This window comes from Cervus canadensis, chromosome 7, assembly GCF_019320065.1.
Source record: "Cervus canadensis isolate Bull #8, Minnesota chromosome 7, ASM1932006v1, whole genome shotgun sequence".
In the NCBI taxonomy this organism is placed as follows: domain Eukaryota; kingdom Metazoa; phylum Chordata; class Mammalia; order Artiodactyla; family Cervidae; genus Cervus; species Cervus canadensis.
In genome coordinates this window covers 71,651,288-71,678,639 of record NC_057392.1, presented here as the reverse complement: position 1 = coordinate 71,678,639, position 27,352 = coordinate 71,651,288, and the positions used below count along the sequence as shown (strand labels likewise).

Sequence of the window (27,352 nt, the reverse complement as noted above, 5' to 3'; positions counted from 1 at the left end):
GTAAACCTGTGGCTGAGCCTCAGTGGGCTTTTCTCTGACATCTCAGCCCTGCTAAAACCTGGTGAGAAAGTGGACAGCGATTTCCTCTAGTCTTTTAGGCTGATTCTCAGGCTCTTGTAGCTTCTCTTTATATTGCCGTGAAGAGTTATATAGCCCCTTGTAAAGTAGATTTCCAACAAGTGGGGTGTAAAGGAGTTCAGGTTCATTAACTCTTTTCGGAATGGAAGACATTTCTTTGAAGGAGTTTGTGTTTTATTTTCCCAATATTACTAGGTTTATATCCTGACCAACCCATAGGTTTTAGAGAAAGAAAGGTCATTAAATTCAATAGTTTTCTCCCTCTGTTTGTTAAACAGGCTCATCATAATCAATATGTTGATATTTGATTAGTTGTTAGTTTGTTACTAAGAAGTAGAACTGGATTCTTGACCTAATTCTGTCATTCTTTTCCTTTCACTAGTTCAAAGTGGCTTTGTACCCAGGTTTGAGTAAAATCTTGAGCTGCAGTTTTACGTTTAGGTTAGATAGATATAAAATGTTGTTAGCTTTGTTGTTTAAACGTATTACTGGAAATTTTAATGTGGGTGGGAATAACTGTGTTGTCTGTCCACATGTTGAATGAACAAACTTCTCCTCGCCTAATGATGAAATCAGACAGGATTTCAAAGCAAGTATCATATGTTGTTTTAAGTATGGATATTTTTCCCCTTAATATATGAAATCAACCTGAAGTGTGTATGTGATTTATTAGCTCCTTGCCAGGGCAGAGGGAGCCATTGCCCCAGCTTCTTAAAGTCCAGCCTTCCCTGATTCATACTTTCATCATTTTCTCAGTGCCTCCCCACCCAAGGAGAGCTGCTGAGCTGAGTTCAACATTCATTTCTATCTGTCATGAGCCCTGACCTGCCTTCTCAGCATTATTTCCTACAGTTCAAAATATAAATCATGTTTTCTTGTCAAACTAGCTTCTTGCTTTCCCTTGAAGGAGACACAGTACAAATTATTAGTCAGGAGATAGTTATCAGCCACAATCTATACCTTACTCATGCTGATCCTGCATTTGGCAGGCATCTCCCTCATTTCTACCTGCAAAATTTTGCCCATCCCACAAGCCTCAACACGAGGATTGCGTTCTCTTTGATCTTTCCATTGGAGGAAGGTCTTTCCCATATTTGAATCTCTATAGCACATAATATGCTCTCCACAAATATTGTTGAATAAATATTTCATTTTCCTTTCATTCATCCATCTACCCATCCATCTGATTATCAGATATTTATTGAACATCCACTATAAGCCAGGCACATGTAGTTGGTAAAATCTAGCCCTGAAGCTTATCTGTGGGTGTCAATGGTCTATGCAATTGCAGTTCTCCGCCCTCATGAGGAAAGATTTATTCTTATCATGCAGAAATACTTCTTGCTGTCATTATCAACAATTTCATTATTTCTTAAGTTGCTCCCTCATTGGCAAATTTAGCAGTGCACATAAAGGTTCTACATTTGTGCACTAAATACACTTCTAGCTTTGTCTTATCCTTTCTTTTCTATTTTTATTTGCCTCACATTCCTCATTTCTTTTTTTGGTATTATATGTATTTTAATAACCACTTGAAATCCTCTTGAAATGAAGGCGAGTACTAATAAGTAGCATACATTTAAAAAATCAAATAATTAGCTCCTAACCATAAATCCATGTGATGAAATCTCACTGAACGAGCTCTTGCTACAGAGGATTCGGTAACATATAGGTCTTCCTAGGATGTTGTTCAAGGGGCTAAGTGTCTGAGGTAATTATAGGGTGATCTTACTTTTAATGTGGCCCCACAAATATAGTCTTAAGAAAATGAATTAGGAAATGCTAATATCATTCTAGTGATTAATGGTATTTGAAAACTGCACTGTGACATCTGAGATTATTTCACAGAGGCTGGGAACCATGAGGGAAAAACATGTCTATTTATCTTGAAAAACTTTTTCTATCATAGTGACTAATTTTAAAAAAAACCAAGGTCACTGGTGAAATGACTAACCAGTTTAGAGCAATAAAGAGAGCAAAGCTTAAAAAAATATACTGTTTGAGAGGAATGACTCCTGAAATGTGGGTGATTTCGAGAGGGTCTATATGAAATCAGTACCAACAGGGTTTTCCAAGCACAGGTCCTCTCTTCTCATGCTACAGAAACTCCACACATCTGCCAGCAGACAGTTGTTACAATAATACTTACACCTTATTAGTAAAAGGAGGCTCTTTCACGCATGTTAAGGTTTTGTTATTTTGCATTCGTATTTCTCATATTTCTCTTTGAACACTTTTAATAAATACAACTCCACCCCATCTGTCTGGATATGTCTCAAGTCTAATACATTATATTTAAGCTAGGCAGATTTGTTCAGTCCTAAGACCAGTTCCAAAGTTTGTTTTCACAAGAAGTACTAATTTAATCCCCAAAGATATATTTCACACATCAGCCACTGTATCTTTATGGTTAATCTTAGGGGAGAGAGAAATGGAATTGCCAAGCATTACATTAAGATGAATAATTGACCTCAGAAAAACCAGAGTGCTGAACAATTACTATAGAGGAATAAAAAAAAAAAAAAGATCTGGAGAACAGTAATTATTTGAATTTAAATGGCATACATGGCTTTGGGTGGGATATCCAATTTATTAAAGAAAAACTAGTTTCAGTTGGTCTTTTTATAAATATTATTATTTTTAAAGCCCAGTTCATCAACCAAGAGGACTTGCCATGTTTGGTTGTCTTATCTACATTTATCAGGTTCTGGTGCTGCTGTTTCCCTGGGTTGTGAACCTCCAAGGGCAGATGTTACATTTCTTTTTATTCCTATTGTTTAGGATTTGGTGCATTTTTGATCAGTGTTAGTTTCACATAAAAATGTGCTTTTGTGTCCTGTCTATAATCCTGAACCATGCCAAGATGGCACAAATCTCAACCTTTAAGAAAGAACAGACTTAAACATTCGTTGATGTTCTGGAAAACTTTTGGCATAACTCGAGATCCAGGAGACAGAGAGAGCAAAGAATTTACTATTTTGTCCTGCTTTCAGGAAATCCTCACAAAGATTTTAGCTTGATCCAAACTGTGCCTTCATACACATGTGTACACATCTCAAGGCACTGTATGAATCCCTGTAACCCAAGACTAGAATGCATAGACCATGTGTTTTTTTCTTGTTGCAAGTGTCCTCTTCCAGTTTGTTTCTGCGAAAATAATCTTTAAGAGCCCCTCTAATGGTCCAGGTTTAGACCTTGTGTGATAAGTCGCTTCATTCGTGTCTGACTCTTTGCGACCCCATGGACTGTAGCCCACCAGGCTTCCCTATCCATGAGGATTCTCCAGGCAAGAATACTGGAGTGGGTTGCCTTGCCCTTCTCCAAGGTTTAGACCTTATCAGGTAGATTTTTTTTCCTCTGGGCTTTAGTGAAACTACTTTGGGAAATAACAGGAAAAATCCATGTCTGAAAGTGAGCTACTCCAGAGGAGTAAGGTTCAGAATGAAATGTGATCTCATGGAATGTGATTACCTAAGTAGCTGTGCTTCATTATTTTTTTGTTTTCAGAGTAGCACCCACCAGTCAAGTGGTTGCATATCTCAAAAAACTTCAGAATTTATAATTTTAGAAATCTGAAAGAGAGTTTGCAATGTGATCTCAGTGGCTGGGTCACTTCTCCTTGTAAAGCTTTTTTATCTGATCATAAAACAAATAGCCTACTTCTTCAAGGCATATTAGTGCCATGAAATCATGCTCTGCTTTGCCCTCTTTCATCCTATCAGCAGGAGCTTAGAGTCTGGTATAAGAGAAGGCATGACATGACAGAGTTAGTTTTTGCCAGTGCCCTTCTGGCCTTCACTGCAAGAGATGGTTATTCAGTTTTTTTTTTTTTTTCCTGGGCATTTAAGTTGATGGTGCTTCTTACCTTGTTATTGGGTCTGACTGCCTTACGGTGAGTCTGAGATCTTTGGGATCATGGTCTCAGAGTTCCTGACCTTTACTGCATCCTAAAGTTCTAGTTTGGGGACTGTGAGAACCTTGGCGAAGGAAAAAGAAGTATGCATCACCATGAATTTGTTTTTGTGAGATTTCAGAACAGAATGTTGCTTTCTGAGGAAGTGCCAAGTGCCATGTGGCCTCGAGGAGTGGCTGTCAGCCTAGCGTGCTGAGAACAGGGCTTTGCCCTTGAGATCTCAGGTGGTTGAAATGCTGCCTTGTGCCCACCTCCACCTGCTTTGGCACATCTCCAGGGGTTTTACTCCCTGCTGCTTGGGGCCTTAGTAAGAAGCAAAAAGATTCAACCAGCAAAGCAAAGGCCTGGGAGACACTGCCATCAGCTCTGGTGGTTGCACCTGATAGAATTTCTCATAGCTTTTAGTTGTTTTCTGTTTGTTTTCGCAAGGGAACTAGTTATGGGAGCCAGATGAAGCCCTTCCACAGAACTGTCGTGAAGAGCAGGGGTGCAGATGACAGGCTATGACTGGGGACTGACTTTGGGGAAGGCTGGAGTTTTGAAATGAGAGCCAAAGAAGTTTCCACCTTCTAGCCCACAGGTGAATTTACTGAAAAGAAATCACCGTCATGTCTGCACATTTCTGGTGTGTGTGCTCCTACTCTGGAGAGTAATCTAACTCATCGTTTGCAATCAGGGCCTCTGAGTTCTGTTTGTGTTTGCTTTTGCTCTTTGCCTTGCTGCTCGTCCGGGTGCTGGGCTGCGAATCTGACATCTGCTGGTAATAGAAGCCTTTGTCCTCGGCCGGCCCGCCCCAGTTCTCCTGGCTCTCGCCCTCCGTGGCGTAGGAGAAGCCCTCCTCCACTGAGAAAGGGTCGTCCACGTCGTAGCGCTGGTATGTGCTCTGGTGCAGAGCTTCTTCTCTGGCGCTGATTTCCAGGGTGCTATTCCAGATGCCATACCCAAAATAAATCAGCATACCTGCAGCAGGGGTGGGGTGAGTGGGGGGAAGCACAGGTGAATAAGTTGTTGTTTGGGGATCCACGCATCAAGCAGGGGGCTGACTCCCAATGGTGAGGGCAGACCTGGTGGTAGATGTGTTTTCTTTGGTCTACACAGTGTTTTGAAAAGACTCGACTTAGATACCATTTAAAAATGGTCGATCTTAAGCAACCCCTACTTAGAGCAGAAGGACGGACAATGCTATACCCACATTCCTACATGGAAACTTCTGGCTGGAGGTGAGAGCTGGCCATCTCTTTAGTTGGCATATGACGCACTTGAGGTCACCTCAGTCCCCACTCCCCTGCTGACATCTAGCTCACTGTACTCATGTAGGTGCCAGCCAGGAATTTGCCTTTTCTTTTCTGGTTTAAATAGTTACGGATCACCCACAGTGTACCCCCAGCCTGCTCATTTTACTATCCCAGATTTCCACTTACGGACTCATTCTTTTATTTCACCACACGTGTGGGTGCTGAGTTGCTTCGGTCATGTCTGACTTTTTGCAACTCTATGGACTATATAGCCCACCAGGTCCCTCTCTCCATGGGATTCTCCAGGCAAGAATACTGGGGTAGATTGCCCTTCCCTCCTCCAGGTTATCTCCTCGGCCCAGGATCGAACCCACATCTCTTCTGTCTCCTACATTGGTGAGCAGGTTCTTGACCACTAGCGCCCCTGGGAAGCCCCATTTTACCATGTAGCAACATGCATATATGGTCCTACGATTTACTTTGCCACTTTTCACTCAGCAGAGTCATCATACTTTACCGTCACTCAGCTGTCCACTTAGAATATCTGTTGTGTGATTATCTGTATGGGTTGGTTCTATTTTATAGACTGTAGAACACTGGCACTTAATGTTTGTTGAAGGCATGAAGGAGAACTCCCAATGAGCATGAAATGTTCAATGCAACCTCCTTGTTTTGATGTCATTCCAAGCAAAGGAAAGAAGCCTGCCTTCCTAGTTAACCTGTAGCATTATACGGGCTAATGTCTCATTTCTATAAGAATTTTTAGGAAAAAAATATATGAAAATAGTTTGAGAAAAGCCCATGGAGGCTCAGGGCGTGGAATGCTGAGAACCACAGCCTTGGAGGCCAAGGGGCCTGATGGTTAAGAAGGTGAGGTCTGAGTACAAATCCTGCCTCCATCACTGTGTAACCCTGGACCAGTTACTGAGCCTCGTTGTGGCTCAGCTTTCTCTTGTATGAAATCTCGAGTGTACTGTACCAATGCATGGGGCTGCTGTGAGGAGGAAACAACATAAGCAGTGATTCTCAACCCTGGCTGCACCTGGTGGTCACCTGGGGCATTCCTGCACAACCCTGATACCTCATCCCTTGGAGATTCTGATTAATCTTCAGTGTGACTCAGGTGTAGGTATTTTTAGAGCTTCACAGGCGATTCCAGTGGTCAGCCAAAGCTGAGAACCCCTGAGATAGGGAACCTTAAAGCTCCTGAGGCAGGAATTCCCTTGCAGTCCAATAGTTAGGACTTAGCATTTCATCGCCCTGGGCCCAGTTCAATCCTTGGTCGGGGAACTAAGATCCCGCCAGCCACACAGCTTGGTGAAAAAAACAACATTGGGGGTTGAGGCTTCAACATGAATTTGGGAGGGACACAATTCAGTCCATAATATTAATATAAACTAACAAAGGAGATAAAATGGACTCATAAGACACCACCACAAGCCTCGTGACGTGGCCAAAAAAAACCCCAAACTCCTGATGCGTGTGCTCTACTGCCAACTTTGGCCCTTTGGTGGCCTGGCCACTGCCGTCCCCTCGGTTATGCACCTCCTTCCAGGTACCAACACACTCTTCTGGGTGGCACCTAGTCTCTCTGACTTTGCTAACCCTGCGGGCATCTGCTGGGCTGTTTGCTTAGAACCACAAGGTGAAGCCTGCTTTCCGCTCTGGTCCCCGAGGTATTCTGCTTCCTTTTGAATTTGAAGTGTGTCTTTTTAAGCTTGGATTTCTCCCTCCTTGTCTCAAATGACTCTCCCTGCCACTTTCCCCCACCCCCCCATTTTCCTGTGAAATCAACTTTCCAGGAGCCAAAGTAAGCAGAGATTTATACTCCTAATTGGTAATAAATCCTGGAGTTAATCATTGGCAGATGTGGCTGTTCTCAAATAGCAATTTCATTTTTTTCTGAGCTTGGATCTTACTCTTTCTTGTCTGGGGCTGAGGGTGGGGTGGGCATGGGGGGATAGTTCTTATCGTTGTGGAGAACAAGGCACCAAATTGAGGCCTCTTTTAAAAGGGCCAGCAGTTTGCTGCTTGGAGAATACCTCTGTTGGAAGCACATTTGAAACGAGAGAGTAAATTTCAGGAGACTGAGTTTATTGTCAGGCACACACCACCCTTTGCCCAATTTTTCTCTCTTGCTGTCTTTTCTCCTAGATATCCAAGTAGGTGGCAAAGCTTGCCTCCTCTGTCTGCTTGGTATCTGTTATGTCAATTCTTTCCTTTTTGATCCTGTTCTCAGATCCTGTTTGTAAGCGTGTTGTTTCCCTACTAGACTTAATAAAAGTTTTTCTTTTCCCCTTGCCCCTGGCTTCTCTTCTCAGTACTACAGAGGTCATCAAGCACTGGTTTGACATCTATTCTGACAGACCTTCCCCTAACCCCACCAAGTATTGGGATGTTTTGTCTGATAGACTTGTGAAATGAAAGTGTGAAAGTGTTAGTTCAGTTGTGTCCGACTCTTTGTGACTCCATAGACTGTAGCCCCCGCCAGGCTCCTCTGTCCACGGAATTGTCCAGGCAAGAATACTGGAGTGGGTAGCCGGTCCCTTCTCCAGGGGATCTTCCTGATCCAGGGATTGAACTTGCATTTCCTGCATTGCAGGCAGATTCTTTACTGTCTGAACCCCCAGGGAAGCACATCAGATAGATTGGTTTATGGTAATTCTCTAAGAACTTTGGTGTGACTCCTCATAGAATCACAGATATTTAGAGCTGGAAAAGAGTCTGTGTCATTTATCTGTTTGAATACCTTCATTTTACTGATGGAGAAATGGAGACTGGGAAAGACTAATTCCCTTGCCTGGGTGTGTGAGGGGCAGCACCAGCAGTCCATGAGAGAGGGAAGGCTCTAGCTTATCCAGCCCTTCACATCCCCTCCCTCGCTGGGTTAGAGACTGCCTAGTGCAGAAATAGTCAGTACGAGCTTAGGTTTTGTTTTGGGAGTGGCTGGGCTTGGAAGGAACACGAGTATGTATATGTGTGTGTGTGTGTGTGTATCAGTACGCAAATGTGTCAGCTATGATTACTTTGGGAAAGCAATCCATGGAAACTCGCCACATAAATATTTATGGGCCTTTTAATGTTTGCTCTGAGCCCCCTACAGTTTCGAAGGTGTGTCACGCTGTCTTCAAAAGTACACTGCAAATAAGAGGGCTGTGAACCCAGAAGCGACTGTGTGCATTGGCCTGACAGCATGAATCGACAGCTTGGGCAAACGCGTTCTCCTAGGGCTTGGTGTTCTGTCTGCCTTTCTCTTTCTTGCTGGCCCTTGCGTCAGTTCAGGAAAAGTGGTGTGAGGCAGAGAAGGACTGGAGAAAAGGAGGAATGGAGAAGGACAAAGAAACAGAGGGGAACAGATGAAAGGGGAGCAGAGAGAGAGAGACAGGGCGGGAGGAGAGAAACATGTATTCCCATCTGTCACACATAAACAAGGGCTTTGTGTTGGAGGAGTAAACAGAACCGCTAAAAGCCTCCTGTGTGGAAGCAGGGTGTTTTGTTTCTGCTCCTTTCTTCAGCTGGCTTAGAGAATGAAGCATGAGGTAGTTTCTGAAAAATCTGTGGGGATTCTGGGAATCCTGAACAACACTTCACCCAGCGCCCCTGCGTGATGCGGCCTTTCTCCCAAGGAACTAAAAATACTCTACAAGTGTTATCTTGTTTAGGTTCCTCCTGAGAATGGTGTGTGTGTGTGTGTGTGTGTGTAGGTTATGATTATGGCATTTCACAGACAGAAGACCAAATACAGGATTTTCTACAGCTGCGTAGTCAGTGTTTAGACTGTTCAGATGGCAGTTCCTTCCAGGTCCTTCCATGTCCTGATCCTGGCTGCTTCTAATTGTTATTTTTCCCACCTACCAGGGGGTGGTTGGGAGGTACACACTAATTTGAAACTATTTTGCTGAACTTTACTTTTTATAACATTTATTATTTTATTATGTATTTATTTGGCAGTGCCGGGTCTTAGCTGTGGCATGCGGGATCTTATAGATGCTACGTGTGGACTCTAGTTCCCAGACCAGGGATTGAACTGGTCCCTTTGCATGGAGAGCGCAGAGTCTTAGCCACTGGACTGCGAGGGGAGTCCCTGAACTTTACTTTTGAAGAATTTAAAACATACAGAAGTGGAGAGAACAGTATTAAAAGGCCCATGTATTCATCACTAGCTTTCTCCCTCCTGACACCCACTCGACTACACCTTTCTCATTAGATTAGTTTGAAACAAATTCCTTTCGTCCTGTTTCCTCTGTAAATGCTTTAGCAGGTGTCTATAAAATAGACTCCTCTAAAAAACTTATTACCATTATCACATCTAAAAACTAATAATTCCTTAATATCATCTGATAGCCAGAAGCATAAAAATTTCCCTGAATTATTTGTTTGTATAGACTCTTCACTTTTTAAAGCTATACACTTATTCCAATGATGCTGTCTTTGCTTGAAATAGTTTTTGGGTCCTGTTATTCAGGTTGTCAGTGGGATTGGGTTTATTCTTTTGTAAATCCTTGTGGATGGCAAAGTTTTGTCTTTTGACAGTGGATTAGCTTTTAGCACAAGCCAGAAGTCATTTGGAGTAAAGTTTCAAGAATAAGGTGGCTAATTGATAAGTAATATTATTTATTCTGTTTGTGGATTTAATTCTCCAGTTCCATAAAAACATAGATTCACTGCTTTGTAGTTTTCTATCTGATATCTGAATAAATGAAAGGCAGATAAAAAATCAGAAGGCAGCCAGCTTTTGTGCTGCAGAGGGTCTTGGAGGCCCCCCTGCTAGGCTGGAGTTATTTTTTATGTGATGGATTGCTGAGGGAGCATTCAAGGCAGCAACTAGTTAGCAGAAGGCACAGAAGTGTTTCAATATTTTAACAGCAAACATGGCTGTTCTGGGCACCCAGTAATGGCAATAAGTCCCATGGGAGGCTATTTGTATGGAAGGTAAATATTCAAAGGGAGGCTCTGGCTTCTTTTCCAGACAGTTCTGTGCCTGTGAGAGGTTCAGGCTGGACGAGGTGAAGGATCATGCCTTCAGCCGTTGCACGGGGTTTCTTTATGTAACAGGACACCTTGTAATTGGAAAGCCCTTTATACAAACCCACTTTCTTGCGCATCATCCCGGAGGAGTTAAGACCTGCGCAATATGCAGGGATTGAAATGGCATCAGAACTCACATCTCTTGAGTCTGCATGGAGGGCTGCCTACTGGGGGCCTACAGGGAGATTTGGGATGCCAAGTTGCTTTCACAAGCCTGGGGCACCTCAGTATCAGCTGGCAAAACACCTATTTATTCCACTTGTCTTGGCCCTGTGTCATCCTGTGCAAACTAAACAAATGACCTCAAACCTACAAATGAGAGGGGTAGGGGGTCCTCTGGATCAGGTGGGAGAAATCCTAGGACAAAAACTCAGCTCTGAAGAGACTAGGTGACCCAGAGCTAGACAGATTTCCAACCTGGCGGGTTCTCACTCGGGTCACAAAGCAGGTTCCTGCTCTCTGAAGTCCCCCAGGAGCTTCCCCTGCCCTGCACATGGCTCCACACGCAGTGCCAGAGGGGGTGGGCCCCCTGACCGCAGGCTGGGTGGAGCTGTCTCTTTCTGGGGCACCCGATCAGGCAGGAAGCCCTGCCTGCTGCAGATAACTGATGCACTTTGTTATGCCCAGAGGCTTTTTTATTTTTTCTTGTCTGGGATCAACTTTCCAAAACAGACACTTGCTGGTGCAGAAATGAAGATAGTAATGAGAAGGTGCCCTCCCATCCAGCACAATCCCCACCAACTCCCACTTTGCTGGTTATTTTTTAAATACCCACAAGCCCTGTTGATTGTAACTAACGGCTTGTTTCATATGGTGTGGCCAGGAAGAGCAAGGCTCAGGACGAAGTGGGGACCAGGGGAGCTTCTCTTCTGGGCCTGCAGTTGATCTAACATAATGTCACATTATGTATGCCTTAGTTTCCCAGCTGCAAAATGGAGCTGGGGGCCCTTATTTTGTTTGAGGAGTATAATGGCTATGAGACCAAAGGCAGCCTTCTTAAAGAACATGAAAAACTCCAGCAGTTCCACCTCTCACTCAGCAGAAACCCAACCAAAACACAAACCCGGTGTGTCCATTGAAATCACGTATAAGAAGGTTCATAGCAGCTGCCATGCTGAATGCCCATGGGTACAAGAATGGATAAATACATTGTGGTGTATCAACACCGTGGGAGGCTAGACAGCAAGGAGAACGAACAAGCTAAAACTGCAAGCACAAGGTTAGGATGACCTCATGCCTGTACTGCCGAGGGAAAGAAGCCCATCACTCACTCACAGCACTGTCTGTTCTGGGTGGACTGCACACGCCCGCTCCAGGGCCTTCCACTGTGTGGTCTCCTGGCCCTTCAGTCTCAGCTGCCCCCTCCTCCCCAGGTGTCTCCCTGGCCAGCCCAGCACCTCCACCAGCATCCGGTGGCTACAGGGTTTGCCTGCTCCCTCCCGCCCTCTTGGAATCATCTGGGCTTTGTTGCCATCCTCATCCTGGCCTCTGTGATTTTTCTTGCTCTTCTGAGCATAATTTTGATGTTGAAGCTGCCAATTGTTTTCTCACTTCCTACAAGGAGAATTTCAAACTGATTTATGGGACATAGCGTCAGGAGTTTGTTTATCTTGGTGCCCTCTCAGGTCGAATTCATGGCCCCCTTCTCCCCCTTCTCTTCCCTTCATCACAACGGCTGCTTTGAGTCAGTTTCCGGTAGGAGTTCAGATGAGCGCTCAGGCGAAAACCGTGAAGTGTGTCTTCTCTTTGGGATGTTGATGGTGCTAAGTTGCTTCGCTTGTGGCCAACTCCCTGCAACCCTATGGACTGTAGCCTGCCAGGATCCTCTGTCTGTGGGATTCTCTCGGCAAGAATACTGGAGGGTTGCTGGGCCCTCCTCCAGGGGATCTTCCCAACCCAGGGATGGAACCCGCATTTCTAGTCTCCTGTATTGGCCAGCGGTTTCTTTACTACTAGCGCCACCTGGTTTTCCTTAGAGGGACGGAAAAACTTCCAAATGAAATCTTGACAACACCTAGAGTAAGGGTTATGGTCCATAGGGTCACAAAGAGTCAGACACGACTGAAGCAAAGTGGCCTGCAGGGTCAGGGTTCCTGTGAGCTGGTCTAACGGATGGTTAATTTACAGTAAGGACCCACAGGGACCAGTAGACCTGACACATGCCTGGAGAATACCATCATACAGTGTTCTGACTGGTCCCTGCTGGTTTCTGGGACCCTGTCCAACTCCTTGAGGTATTCTTTTACAAAACTGCATCATTTAAGAGAAAAGGCAAATGAAGGCTGGCTTTGTGTTCATTTTGTTGGGGATTATTAAACTTTTTCTATGTGTGTTATTTCTCTTGTCGGAAGGAAAAGAAACAAGTGCTGGGTATCTATTAACTGCTTCGTTTTTCGCTATGAGTTGTGCTCTTCTGAAGGACAAAAGCTTAGCTAAACATTGTTACAAAAATGCTGTAATTAAGATTCATTTAGAGAAGTTTGGGTAAAAAATGTGAGAAGATTATCAAGTTATGACTCAGCCCAATTATGTAAATCTTTTTAAAAAGTAGTGGATGTTTCATAATAAGCTCCATTTAGAAAGGTCTCTAGTCTTCTCCTTGGGAAACTTATATTATGAATAGAGAGATGAAAAATCTGACATTTTGGAGACTCAGATGTTTAGAGATGGGAAATTTATTCTATAAGATCATTAAAGATTTTATAAGCCAATTTGGGGTTGTGGGATGGATATATTTTATATATCAAAAAACAGGGAGTTTTGTAATTAAATTATCTGCCTACCTGCTAATTATCTTCTTATTCTTCTCTCTAGATCAGTGGATCTCATATTTGAGCACACATCAGAATTACCTGGCAGACTTGTTAAAATCTACATTGCCCTCAGAGATTCTGATTCTGTGTGTAGGTCTGGGCTGGGGTCTGAAATTGCATTTTTCACCAGTTTCCACGTGATACAGATGTGGTAGATCTGAGACCTTACTTTGAGAACCACTGTTCTAGATCATTGTAAACCTGTCTACACAACAGAATTACCCAAGGAAGCTTTAAGAATACCATGGTTGGCCATGAATTGAATCAGAACATCTCTGCTGGGGGGGATCCTGGGCGTAGAATGTTTCAGAAGCAACTCATGTGATTCTGTTGTGTAGTCTGAGTTGAGAATCTTTGTTCTGGGTGAAACTTAGTTATCTATGAGCCTTCAGAGATAAGGATACCAAAGCAGTTCGTAGCCAGCAGCTGGGTGCTTCTTAGACTGCAGGCTCCAGTGCCCTCTGCCTGGCCAGCTCAGGCTGCAGGGTGGCACCCTCCCATGCCAGGGAGTATCAGTTTCGGGAGCCAGCTTGAAGTTTGTGTTATCAGCAAGTTTACAAAGGGTTCTCTGGGAACTTTCTTCTGCCTGATAATTGGGAAGGCAGCCTGAGTCAGAACAGGTTCACGTTGTACTTTCGCATGTGACAGCTAGTCTGGGAGACAATGAATCATTTCAGCTTTTTAAAAGAAAGGCAGGAAAGAAATAGTTCTTACTGCTTTCCCTGCTGTTTTCTTGTTTAAGCCCCAAACTGCAACCAGATCAAGTCTAGTAGAGTTATCGGCATTTTTACAGATGAGTAAACTGAGGCCCAAAGGAGTAAGCGAATTTCCCAAGGTCACAAGAAAATGGCAGAGTTTTGATTTGAACTTGGGGCTGTCTGAGTCTAAAGGCAATAGGCTACTACATCACTTTTGCAAAATTCCTCTGGTGTTCCAGAAACGTGGATATTATGCAGGACTGACTACATAAGTTATAGGTCCCAGTGCAAAATGAAACCATGGAGCCTCTTGTTAAAACATTGTTAAGAATTCAAGAAGACAGCACCAGAGCATTAAGCCAAGCACGGGGCCCTGTTTGACCGCCCAGATCATCCACCCATGAAGCCAGCCCTCTGTTAATCTGCACAGACTACAGCTCAAACATTCTGGGCAGATACGAAGGTCTGTTCAGAAGCGCTGTGGTGGGGAGGTAGGAGGCCCCCATCTGAGCATGGAGATTCTGGATTGTGGTAATAGCTCTGTGAATAATTTCCTGTTATTCTTGCTGACCTTGAGCATGTTATTGAATCTTTCGGAGGTTCAGTTTACTTATCTGTAAAGTTGAGAGAGGGAGCAGTGGGGAGTGTTTCAATGTTTCTCAAACTTTATTTACATTTTATTTATATACTACATTTTTATTTATTTATTTATTTTATTTATTTTTATAATTTATATACTACATTTTTAATATAGTGGCTATGATTGTGGATTCTGGAATTATACCACCTGAGTTCTAATTTGGCTTTGCTATATTCTAACTATGTGACCTCAGTCAAGTGCCTTAGTTTCCTCATCTGTAAAATGGATCTGGTTGTGTGGATTAAATAAGTTAATATAAGTGAAGCCTTGGGAATGATGGCTGATAGGTGGTAAGTGCCATATAAGTGTTATTTATCGCTTTGAATCATATGGCACATGTACTAATGTTTTTTTCTTCTGTTTAACTCACTTTTGAAATTTAAAAATAATTGGACTTCCCTGGTGGTACCATGGATGAGAGTCTGCCTGCCAGTGCCGGGGACATGGGTTTGATCCCTGGTCTGGGAAGATCCTACATGCCTTGGAGCAACTAGGCCTGTGTGCCACATCTGCTGAGTCCTTGGGCTGCAAATACTGAACCCTCGTGCCACAACTACTGAAGCCTGCAAACACTGGAGCCTGTGCTCCGCAACAAAAGAAGTCGCCGCAATGAGAAGCCCAAGCACTGAAACTAGAGAGTAGCTTCTGCTCACAGCAACTAGAGAAAGCCTGAGAAAGCCTGAGTACAGCAATGAAGACCCAGCACAGTCAAAATTAAAATAAATAAATTATTTAAAAAGTAATGATTTGAGTATGTCTGTTTTTGTAGTGTTTGTGAAAGTGAGTAATAACCATACGATATTTTGAAAAGTTCATATACTCTCTAAAATCAGTCCAAATATTAACAGTGGAATGATTACCACAATGTGGGTAACGTTGTACTAGATATTGAAGGCTATATCTAGCTTGGATAGTCCAGGAAAATATGAATAAATTCTTGGGTATTTGTGTCTGTGCCTTTATTATTCATCTGACAAATACATGACTCTACACACTTCAGTTATTTCTACCCATAGTATCATCTTTCCATTGGTTTGCTTCTTGTTCCAGTGGCAAAATGTTTAAACAGAAGTGAGAGATTATGAATAAATTATGTAAATGCTTAGAACTTTGACAAGTCAGTGGGGTCCTTTCAAGAGATCCCTTAAAGTCTAACAAGAGATGAGGCTCAGGTAGTGGAAAATTGGTACAAGGTGCTTACAGGAAGGTGCAGGATGGCCTTCAGAGGTGAGGAATCATCTGGGAGATATATGCTCTTGCCTTTGATTACTGTGTTTCCCCCCCACTTCCCTCTGTCTAAAACTTATCTTGTCGTCCAGTTCAAATTCTGCCTCCTTAAAGTCCTTCCCAACTATTCTGACTGAAAGTTTCCTTTTTCTTATCTGAAGAGTGCTTTATAATCACAGATAAGTATTTATTAAGCATGAACAACAGTATGGTTTGGGAACAGAGGTCACCACATTGAACACCCATATTCCTCATCTCAAGGAGTGGTTGGGCTACAACTCCACAAGTTTTTTTGTTGCCTTGCCCAGGCTGGTTGATTCACACATATTTATTTTGCCTCCCTTATTCTTTACTTTTCTATTCCTCAAAGCACCTAAGGACACTCCTTAGCTAAGTATTTGTTGCCAGAGACCCCAGGGTTACCAAATTATATAGGAAATATAAAAATAATAAATAAGGAACCTTAAAATAAGCATTCACTTAAACATCTCTCTTAAGTTATCATGAGCACCTACCCCAGCCATTTCATCAGTAATGGTCAAATATGTTAAACATGTAATGTAAATATAATATAAACTGATTCCAAAGGAAAATTAGAAATCTTGGGGAAGATACAGGATTGTCTGAAGGCAGTGAAAGTGAGTTTAGAGAGAGCAATGGTAATTCACTTAAAGTTGTGGATGTTGAGAACCTGACAGAGTCTTATCAGTTATCAAAAGAAGAAGAGAAAATCAACAAGGATGATGACATGATAGGTATTTTCCAAGAAAATGATTGGAATATCAGTGGATGAGGAGAGATCTTGGGAAAAAATAAAATGCTCAAATATTTTGTGAAAGTTGAGAAAAAGTGAGGATTATTAAATGGTGCCAGGATGTAATTTTGTCAAAAAATTATGCCAAGAATGCATACTTAATTCATATTTTGCTTGTTTAAAAATATGGCATGATTACTATTTTAATTCTGTCCAACATAAGATAAATAAAATTCTTCATAATTATTAGTTTTTAAGAATGCCAATCAACCTTTCCCACCCTCAATTTATGTTATTTTTGTCCTTTTTAAAAAATGTGGATTCATTTTAAAATGTGGATCCACTTAAAATGAAATAAGTATCACTTTCTATGATACTAATTATCCACAAGAAGAATATCCAGTAATAGCATTCAGTGAAGTGATGGATTGATCAGTATCATTCTTCAGAACGAACAACCAAGATCATAACAGAAAGGGCACACGTGGCTTTTTTTTTTTCCACACATGGCTTTTTTGACTCTAAAAAAAAAGCAAGGATGCACAGAACCAGCCAGAATTCTCTTGGCAAGGGGATGCCTAGTTGGGCTAGGAGGTAATTTTGGGATAAGCCTGGTCAAGGCCTTAGAAGGGAACTCTCAAGGCTCCAAAGGAAGTTGCTTACCGACAAAGCACCAGACTGCAAACCGGATCCACGTGATGGTGGAGAGCTTTAGCATGAGATAGATGTTCACCAGCATGGCAAAGGCAGGCACGAAGGGGAGGCAGGGAGCCATGTAGGGCAGCTTCTTGGGGTTCTCTGGCTGCTGCAGGATCACAAACACCAGGGCGCTGATCAGCAGCACCATCAGAACAACTAGAAGGATGGCCCACCAGCTCTGCTCTGAGATGTAGTCAGAACCAAAGATGATGAATGAGCAGAAGACGAACATGAGGATGAAGAGCAGGAGCACACAGATGGTCACCGTGTGCCCTGTAGCGGCTGTGGGCCGGTCCATCTTGCCCGGAAGGCCCAGCTGGATCCTCATGGTGTAGTAACGGGGCCCAATCAGCTTCTTCAACTTGATGAGATAAATGTTTTCAGATTCATCAGCTTCTATGCCTGTGGTCATGTCCACAGTGCCGTAGTTTGGGTGGTTGACGTTGTAGGTCGACTTGTCTGATTTCCCTATGAGCATCTCATTGTCTCCCAAGGATGGCAGGTTCTTGGCCCCACATGTGTTGGTGGCTGGGCCGGAGAACTCTTCCCCTTCACTCACGGGAGAGCAGCCTTCCTTCTCACAGTCAGCCAGAACACCCTCCTTCTTCTTCGTGTGCTCCTCAGACAGGAATTTGACAAAGCCGTCAATGTCACTCTCGGGCTGGTATCGAAGGAGCAAGACACAGACGGAGACTAAGGTGTAGGCAAGGAGGGTGCCGATGGACATCATCTCAATCAGGTCTCTCAAGCTGACTAGCAGGGAGAGAAGAGCTGCCAGGAACCCCGAAACGATGCAGGCCACCACGGGGGTCTCTGTGTAGGAGCTCACGTGAGCCAGGAATCTGGAGGAGGGGCAAGCAGAGGGTTAGTGGTGATGGATTCAACATGGTTTAACACCTCCTGGTCCTGCTCCTCCAGTTTACTTCTGGATTCACTGCTTTAAATACTGTTGCTGTTCCTACTCCAGGATCTCGTTTCTGAAATATAATTTAAACAGAATCTATTTTAATTCCTTGGGTATGAGGCAAACTGCTCTATTAAAGTGCCTACTTCATTATGTCATGTGGTGGGTTAATGGAATCTAGGAGGTTCTCAGGAATCTAAATTGAAGCCCAGACTTTGCTATGAACAGGAGACAGTTGAAGTCACATACCTGCCTGGTGGCCCTCTCCACCTGTGTTATCCAAAGTATGGTCCATGGATCAGCAGTGTTAGCAATACCTTGGAACTTGTTCGAAATATGTATTTTCAGGTTTTACCTACTATGTCAAGACTCTCTGGGAGTGGGGCCCAACAAACTATACACTTTAAAAAACCTCTAGAGGATTCTGGTTTATGCCAAATCCTGAGAAGCTTGCTCTCCAATGAAAGTACAGGGATTTGGTTGCAAAATAGCACAGTCATTAAGAACATGTGCTCATGGATGAAAGCTAAATATGGCCAGTCACTCACTGGAGAAGATAGAGAAGACCAACAAGGGTGACTGAATGACAGGTGCTTGTTTGGCAGTTCCTTAGACTTAGATAGGCTCCCACCTTCCACCTTCCTGTCCTCCTGGCCCTCATTCTTGCTGCTCTTCCAGTCCTCCCTTATTTCCGTGATTCACACAAGCCTATAAACTGCTCAGCGGAGAAGGCAATGGCACCCCACTCCAGTACTCTTGCCTGGAAAAGCCCATGGACAGAGGAGCCTGGTAGGCTGCAGTCCATGGGGTCGTGAAGCGTCAGACACGACTGAGCGACTTCACTTTCACTTTTCACTTTCATGCATTGGAGAAGGAAATGGCAGCCCACTCCAGTGTTCTTGCCTGGAGAATCCCAGGGGTGGTGGAGCCTGGTGGGCTGCCGTCTATGGGGTCGCACAGAGTCAGACACGACTGAAGCGACTTAGCAGCAGCAGCAGCAGCATAAACTGCTCAGAGCCCTGGCATCTCTCGGTTTTCTTTGACAGCAGAAAGACCTTGTGGATGTGTGAAGTTGTCACATCTCCACCACGATCAGCCTCCAGCTCCCCCAAGGTCTCAGCTCTGACCTCAGAGGGTATGCACAGGAACTGTTGCAGAAGGTGACAGCTGATGGCAGAGGAAAAGTCTCTGAGCTGGGTCCCTCTGAACTCCTGAGACCTTCTTGGCAATTTGCTCCTTGTTTGGTGCACTTGAAGAATGCTTTACCTGCAGGTTCCTCACACAGGAGGCATGAGGCACCAAGAGATGGGGCCACATCCCCTGTGTACCATGGGCAGATAGGCTACTTTCTGGCCAGATTAGGGGACTGGAAGTGTCAGTGTCTTGACGTGGTTAAAAATCTGGTCATTTGGGTCAAACAGTCCTGGGTTCAAATCCTGACCCACCCCACCCAGCACCTGGGAGATTTGGGGCAAGTTTTTGTTTTTTTTAACTCTCTGAGTATTTTCATCTAGTACACTATTCTGTACTAGATGAAAAACATCTATTTCTGCTTTATTGACTATGCCAAAGCCTTTGACTGTGTGGATCACAATAAACTGTGGAAAATTCTGAAAAAGATGGGAATACCAGACCACCTGACCTGCCTCTTGAGAAACTTATATGCAGGTCAGGAAGCAACAGTTAGAACTGGACATGGAACAACAGACCGGTTCCAAATAGGAAAAGGAGTACGTCAAGGCTGTATATTGTCACCCTGTTTATTTAATTTCTATGCAGAGTACATCATGAGAAACGCTGGGCTGGAAGAAGCATAAGCTGGAATCAAGATTGCTGGGAGAAATATCAATAACCTCAGATATGCAGATGACACCACCCTTATGGCAGAAAGGGAAGAGGAACTAAAAAGCCTCTTGATGAAAGTGAAAGAGGAGAGTAAAAAGTTGGCTTAAAGCTCAACATTCAGAAAACTAAGATCATGGCATCAGGTCCCATCACTTCATGGGAAATAGATGGGGAAACAGTGGAAACAGTGTCAGACTTTATTTTTCTGGGCTCCAAAATCACGGCAGCCATCAAATTAAAAGACACTTACTCCTTGGAAGGAAAGTTACGACCAACCTAGATAGCATATTAAAAAGCAGAGACATTACTTTGCCAACAAAGGTCTGTCTGGTCAAGGCTATGGTTTTTCCAGTCATCATGTATGGATGTGAGAGTTGGACTATAAAGAAAGCTGATCACAGAAGAATTGATGCTTTTGAACTGTGGTGTTGGAGAAGACTCTTGAGAGTCCCTTGGACTGCAAGGAGATCCAACCAGTCCATCCTAAAGGAGATCAGTCCTGGGTGTTCATTGGAAGGACTGATGCTGAAGCTGAAACTCCAGTACTTTGGCCACCTCATGTGAAGAGTTGACTCACTGGAAAAGACCCTGATGCTGGGAGGGATTGGGGGCAGGAGGAGAAGGGGATGATAGAGGATGAGATGGCTGGATGGCATCACCGACTTAATGGGCATGAGTTTGAGTAAACTCTGGGAGTTTGTGATGGACAGGGAGGCCTGATGTGCTGCAATTCATGGGGTCGCAAAGAGTCAGACATGACTGAGTGATTGAACTGAACTGAACTGAACTGAACTTACACTGTTCTGTTAAATAGAGTTATTGTGATGGCTAAATGGGATACCGTATACCTGGGATACACAGACGTTCAATAAATGGTGGTAGTCATTGCTAGTATTACTAGGTTCTGCTCAAAGGGTCTTATCCTCTCTTTGATTGTAACTTTGAACTTTCTTCAATGTCAGAGGAGCAGGTGTCAGGGCTCAATGTGAGGGCAAGCCTAAGATGCCCCTGGGATGGGTCCTTCCTTCTGGAGGCCACCCATGTAGCATTTTGGCACTCACCATCTTTACGAAGGAACAGACAGTGTCACATAAAAGGGGAGGGGCAGTTGGGGGAACATATCAGTTTGTTGCTAGATTGAGGGACCCAGAGTCAAACTGAGGGGCTGTTTTAGGACCTAAATTATTTTCACTCAAACTCTTTGCCAAGATATATGACAAGTTCCATGGTCCATATGACAGGGAAGATGGGTGACAGTCTCCCTGGACAGGCATGGAAGAGTAAAATAAATGCCACGAGCATAGCCCTTACCTGAAGAGGAGCCCATCGCCGGCCATGGCATAGATAACCCTCGGCATTGGGAAGAGGGAGCCCAGCAAGCTGACCGTCAGTCCTGCAACCGACCCGATGGCCACGACAAACTTTGCGGCATAGAACCCACGAGCCACAAACATCTCCATGAGTGGGGACTCCGTGTCAATGGCGTCATATGGCACCATCAGAGTTAGGATCATGCTCACCTGTTAAAACGAGATGAAACGTGGTTGGAGGTAGAGGGATCAGTCTGACGCATGGATGGGTGTCCTGTAGCAGAGGAAAGAGGCCTGGTCCTGCATGGAAGCCTGCATCTGCCACTTTCTGGTGTGTGCCTTTACTTTGCCTCTGGAGCTCTTGGTCTCAGAATTTCCTCCCCACATGTGAATTCAGTGGACTGGACCAGGTCATTTCTACTGTCTCTCTGTGGTCCTTTCATATCTGAGGAATAAGTCTGCTGGTATTTCAGCTCCTGAAAGCGGAGCTACATGGATAGTTCAGTGAAGAGCAGGTGTTATCCGATGGCAGGGGCTGTAGCCAGAGGCCCTGTGCCCTCATGGACAAGACTCATTTTTTTTGTACTTTCCAGGCCCTACAGGGTCTTAACTGTCCGACTTCTTACCCCAAAGACCAGAGATCAAAACTCAAAAGATAAATGTGTAGGGGATCCATAGCCGATTAACTGATGGGACTCATATTTCCATTTCCTCTCTGTAGCTCAGTCCCAGGAACCAGGCAGGCCAAGAAATAAATGATGGCATCAGAACGGAGTCCAGTTCTGCTGTGAGCTAGAAGACCATTATGGCTTTGCTTAACCAGGACCTATTTCTCCTCACATGTCATAGATCTACCATGACATTCCTCCCTTCATAATTGGCCCCAGGCCATGGAGACGCCAGTCATAAGGCCAGGAGACCCCTGGGCTGTGAAGGCCAATCTTGGCATCGTTGAGGGAGTCCAGAGCCTGAAGAGGAGAGGGTGGTTCATTTCTAGATCACTTTTTCGCCTGTGTCTCAGGAGCCGAGATCCCCCAGTGTAACAGAGTGGCCACTGGGGAGGCTGGCGAGATGTGTGACCACAGCCCAGCAGTGTGGCTCTTCTGGTGGTAGAGTGGGCCTGGTGACCAACACAAGACCAAACAACTCCTGAGGTGTGGTTAGGCCCCACACATTCTAAAAGGGAACCTGTCCCAGTAACACCATCACTTGCAATATCCTCTTTGAGGATGTGGTGGGGTAGACTGGAGGAGAGTGGGGTGGATTCTTACAGCAGTTCTTGCTGAGTCTCCCGCCCATGTTCGATTAGGGCAAAATGTGGTAGACTTACTCTGTAGTCTATAAAGCACTATCCTAAGGAAGGAACTGTGGTTTAACTTTATTGTGTGTGCTACAAGGGTTGACTCCTGGAGGAGGGGAAGTATGGGGTGGTACAGGAGGGGGAATACACAGCAGAGTGTCTCTGTTGCTCCCCCTGCTGCCCCTCCCCCACACTGTTTCTGAACATTCTGTCTGCAGGGATAATCAGGGCTGGAGAAGATAAGTTGCATGTGTGTGCATAAGCTCTGTGCTCAGTCGTGTCTGACTCTTTGTGACCCCATGGACTGTAGCCCTCCAGGCTCCTCTCTCTGTGGGATTTTCCCTGCAAGAATACTGGAGTGGGTTGACGTGCCCTTTTTCAGGGAATCTTCCCCATCCAGGGATCCAACCCATGTCTCCTGCGTTGGCAGGTGGGTTCTTTACCACTAATGCTGCCTGAGAAGCCGTGTGCATAGGGGAAATGATAATTGACCTGTCCATGAATAGAAACATTTTGGTGGGCAGACCATATCCAGTGCTGCTCTCGTGTTTCCCGTTGGCTTCCAGGACAATCCTGTTTTCTCCTTGCCCCCTCTGGGGGAGCCTTGCCTCTTTGCTGCTGGGAAGCTCCCAGAAGACAGAAGAGCATTGAGGAGGGTGCACAGAGGCCCACAATGCCTCTGCTTGCTTGCACACCCACCCGTTACTGCCAGCCTATGATCTGAACTCTTTGGACGGCAGCCCACTCTCTGCACGCTCCCCCCACCATCCCCACTCCCTGCACAGGATGCCGGGATGCTGAGAGCCGTGCATAGGGCGGAGCAGGGATGTGAGCCACAGCCCAAGTGAGGGCCTGGGGCTTCTCCTGTGTCCAGCTTGGAACCTTGATTTTCTCCCTGTCATCAGTGGGTGGGGTGAGCTTGAGCTCGTGTTAAAAGAGGAAGCAACATGAACATATGCGTACAAACACCACAAATGCACAAGTGAAGGATTACTTCCTGACAGAAGGAAACCCAGTCCCAGAGCCACATTTTAAGGTCAAATATGAAAAGTCCATGTGGAAGGTGCCATAATAAGCTTTTGTTACTTACGGATACATATGCTGTCAGGCAGATGACCAGGGAGGCGGTGATAGCATAAGGGATGGATGTGTTGGGATTCTTGGCTTCCTCTCCAGTGGTGGCGATGATGTCAAAGCCAATGAAAGCATAGAAACATGTGGCTGCTCCTTGCAGCACCTGTAGAGATGAAGACATTTGAAATACTTAGAGTGTAAGTGGATCACCAGTGCCTGACACGTGGTCCCCTTAATTGCCCGATGGTCAGCAGACATTACTGAGTGGTAGAGGGGGTAACATGGTGGAACTTGTGCTAAAGGCTTGAGTTCTGACTTCTACTAGCTGTGTGACACTGGGAAATTTCTTCATGTATAAAATGAAGATAAGAAGAATTATGCCCAAATAAAAATTAGGTTCATTCAACACATTGAAATCATTTTTGGGAGTAAGTGAGCTTATAAGTAAATCAGTAAGTTGGCTAACCCTATGTCTTGGGGGGAACTCATTAATTTCTTTGTGCTTTATTTTCATTTAGTGGTTCTCAACCATAACCAGGGGCTGTGTGACAACCCCTAGGAAATGTTTGAAAATGTGGGGAGGTACTTGTGACTGATACAGGGACACGGAGTGGGCACTTGTGGCATTTAGTAGGGGTCTCAGATGCAGTTGCACAAATTCTCCTGCTCAAATTACTACTAGTGACCCTGGTAGATCATTTTCAGGATATCTTCCACATGTTAAACGATATAAAGGATTTTTAGATTTTTCAGGTAGACTCTTGTCTTCCATGGAAAGAAAGGAAGGGTCAATTTTGGGGGTTTGAGCAGCCTGGTTGGGCTACATGGCCGGGGAAGGGATGAAGAGTGAGGCAGAGTGAAGCTGGGGAGGTGGTATCCAGTGACATCTGCTGGATGTCTGTCTGATAGGAGCCTATGTGATTCCAAAGATGGTTGTAATTTGATGGGTCAAGATGTCAGTGAAAATCCTCCATTGAGGAGCATGTAACTTTCTTCCAAAGAATTTTTCAAAGTTTAAATTCTGTTTTCCCACCTTAGCATTCTCCTTACCAGCTGAAAGTAAGAAATGCTTGGGGATATCCTTTTAGGGGAAGATGAAAGAGATGTTTCTGGATTTTCTGTGTATGGGGTAAAGGCATTTGATACCGTGCAAACTCTAGCTAGGAGTCCAGGAGTGTGGCTCATTGTAGACTGGGCCACTTTTTCCTTTTCGTCCATATTTGGTTTGTAAAGGATGAAATTCTAAAAATGTGCCAAGCAGATACCTGTCCCTAAATTTCCACTCTTACCTTTCTGACTGACTTCTCAGTAAGTAAAAGGCATAATACTAAGAACTAGAACCTACAAAGTACATCACAAAATGGAAGATCATCTCAAACTTTCAAAAGCAACATTTGCTCATCTGTAAAATGAGTTAGTCTCTTCCATTGCCTCTAATGCTTCAGTTCTCTAACTGGGGGCTCTTATTCTGGGGTCCATGCAATTCAGGAGAGTCTGAGAATTTTGATGAGAAAAATAAATCTTTATTTTCCTTACCCTTCTATTGAATGTTATCATTTCTTTTCATTATGAGTATAGATGACACACTAACAGGATTGTGATATTTGTCACCAATCAGATATTTTCCCAATCATATTAGTTGTTGCAGAGATCTTGAAATACCATTTGTGCTCATTGCTACTTGCAATTTATGTTAGTTATTAGGCATACATATTAATATTTAAAGCACTAATAAAGAAGCCCATGGTTATATCACAATTTAAAAATATTTTTGTAACTGTATTTCAATTTACAGTTGACCCTGGAACAACGTGGGGGTTAGGGATGCTGACCCCAGCACAGCAGAAAATTCGAGTATAACTTATACTGGCCCTCTGTATCCATGGTTCCTCGTGTACTTGATCCCTCCATGTCTGTGGTCCATGTCCAGAGAGTGAGCTAACCACTCACTGACGTAGTACCATAGTATTTACTTTTGGAAAAAAAAAGGTGTAACAGCCTGATTCAGACTGCTATTGTTGATAGGTTAACTGTAATTGGTTTCTTTCGAACTTCTAATTAGGTTATTCATTTATAAACACAGTTTATATACAATATAAATACAATCCCAAAGGAGCTTCATCTCCTTCACCAGACTGCCAAGGAGTCTACTGCACACACAAGAATCTAAGAACTCCTGATCTATTCTAGTAGAAAGAACTTCCATACAAGCAGTTGTCACCAGGGGGCTTCTGTCTGGGAGAGGAGATAACTCCCACTTTCACTCCAGCAGAGTCCTGCATTTCAGGGCGTGGAAAGTGTCTTTTGCCTCCAGACAAGGAGATCAAAGAGATCTTACCTCATGGTACATGGGGGTTCACAGGTTTGGAAATGTACTTGTTTTCACTTGTCTAAAAAATGTTTCTGGTGTTCAAGGACGGATGGATGCTGGAATTTCAGGCTCACCAAGCTGCCCCAATCCAGGAAGGCCTAGCTTTAAGACAGCTTCCAGAAAAACAGGTCCTGCTTTCTCTTCCTTTAACATCTTTCTTTCCATACACATGCACACACACACACACACACACACACACACACACACACACACACACACACCCCTCTTATAAATCATACAGTGACATTTTATGACAATCAGTCTAATGATGCAATCAATCCCAATTAGGACGTCCCAGGGCTACACTGCCATACCCACTTGGAGTGATCAGTGCTGGATGGTCTTAGATACTGGAAGAGCTCCCTGCTGAGGATAGGAGGGTGGGAAGGTCCTAAGTAAGAATTCAGGGCCAAGCTACCCTGGAAAAAGGTAAAAGAGACACGTGTACCCCAATGTTCATCACAGCACTGTTTACAATAGCTAGGACATGGAAGCAACCTAGATGTCCTTCGGCAGATGAATGGATGAGAAAGCTGTGGTACATATACACAATAGAATATTACCCAGCTATTAAAAAGAATGCATTTGAATCAATTCTAATGAGGTGGATGAAACTGGAGCCTATTATACAGAGTGAAGTAAGTCAGAAAAACACCAATACAGTATACTAACGCATATATATGGAATTTAGAAAGATGGTAATGATGACCCTATATGCGAGACAACAAAAGAGACACAGATGTAAAGAACAGACTTTTGGACTCTGTGGGAGAAGGCGAGGAAGAGATGATTTGAGAGACTAGCATTGAAACATGTATATTACCATATATGAAAAAGATCGCCTGTCCAGGTTTGATGCATGAGACAGGGCGCTCAGGGCTGGTGCACTGGGATGACCCTGAGGGATGGGATGGCTGGGGGAGGTGGGAGGGGGGTTCAGGATGGGGGACACATGTACACCCATGGCTGATTCATGTGAATGTATGGCAAAAACCACTACAATATTGTAAAGTAATTAGCCTCCAATTAAAATAAATAAATTAATTTACCAAAAAAAAAAAAAAAGGGGAGAGGTCTAAACCATCCCATAAGAAGATTAACTGAGGACAAAGGGAGGGCTAACTGAACAGAAGGCTCAGTGGAAGATACCTCCAAGGTACAGGTATCTTGGAGCAACACCTTCCAGTTTTGAAGTATGAATCATATAGTTGTTGGAGGAGAGGTGCACTGTAGGCTCCAGGGGGAATCTCAGAGCCGTGTGTATGGGTGGGATAGGACTTGGTTAGGAGTGCAGATTCTATAGCCTGTCAGACCTTGCTTGGTTCTGCCAAGAACTAGCTTGGTGACATAGAACAAGTTCCTAACCCCATGGGGCTTCATTTTCTTTATCACTTAAATGGAAAGAAAAATAGTATTTAGCTCATTGGATTGTTACAAGTATTAAATGAGATAGTCCACCACAG

At 44.1% G+C, this 27,352-nt stretch overlaps 1 protein-coding gene across 1 annotated transcript in view; it reads right to left on the bottom strand.

Annotated features, from left to right (window-relative positions):
• Positions 1 to 1,577: 1,577 nt before the first annotated feature.
• Positions 1,578 to 27,352, bottom strand: part of SLC7A14 (solute carrier family 7 member 14) — a 107,311-nt gene continuing 81,536 nt past the window's right edge. Inside the window, exons 5-8 of the mRNA XM_043473751.1 lie at positions 23,535 to 23,681; positions 21,146 to 21,354; positions 17,050 to 17,927; positions 1,578 to 4,951 (exon numbers count right to left, since the gene is read on the bottom strand). Of these exons, the coding sequence (XP_043329686.1) occupies positions 4,629 to 4,951; positions 17,050 to 17,927; positions 21,146 to 21,354; positions 23,535 to 23,681 (1,557 nt within the window). The 3' untranslated portion in view covers positions 1,578 to 4,628. The remainder of the gene's footprint in view (positions 4,952 to 17,049; positions 17,928 to 21,145; positions 21,355 to 23,534; positions 23,682 to 27,352) is intronic.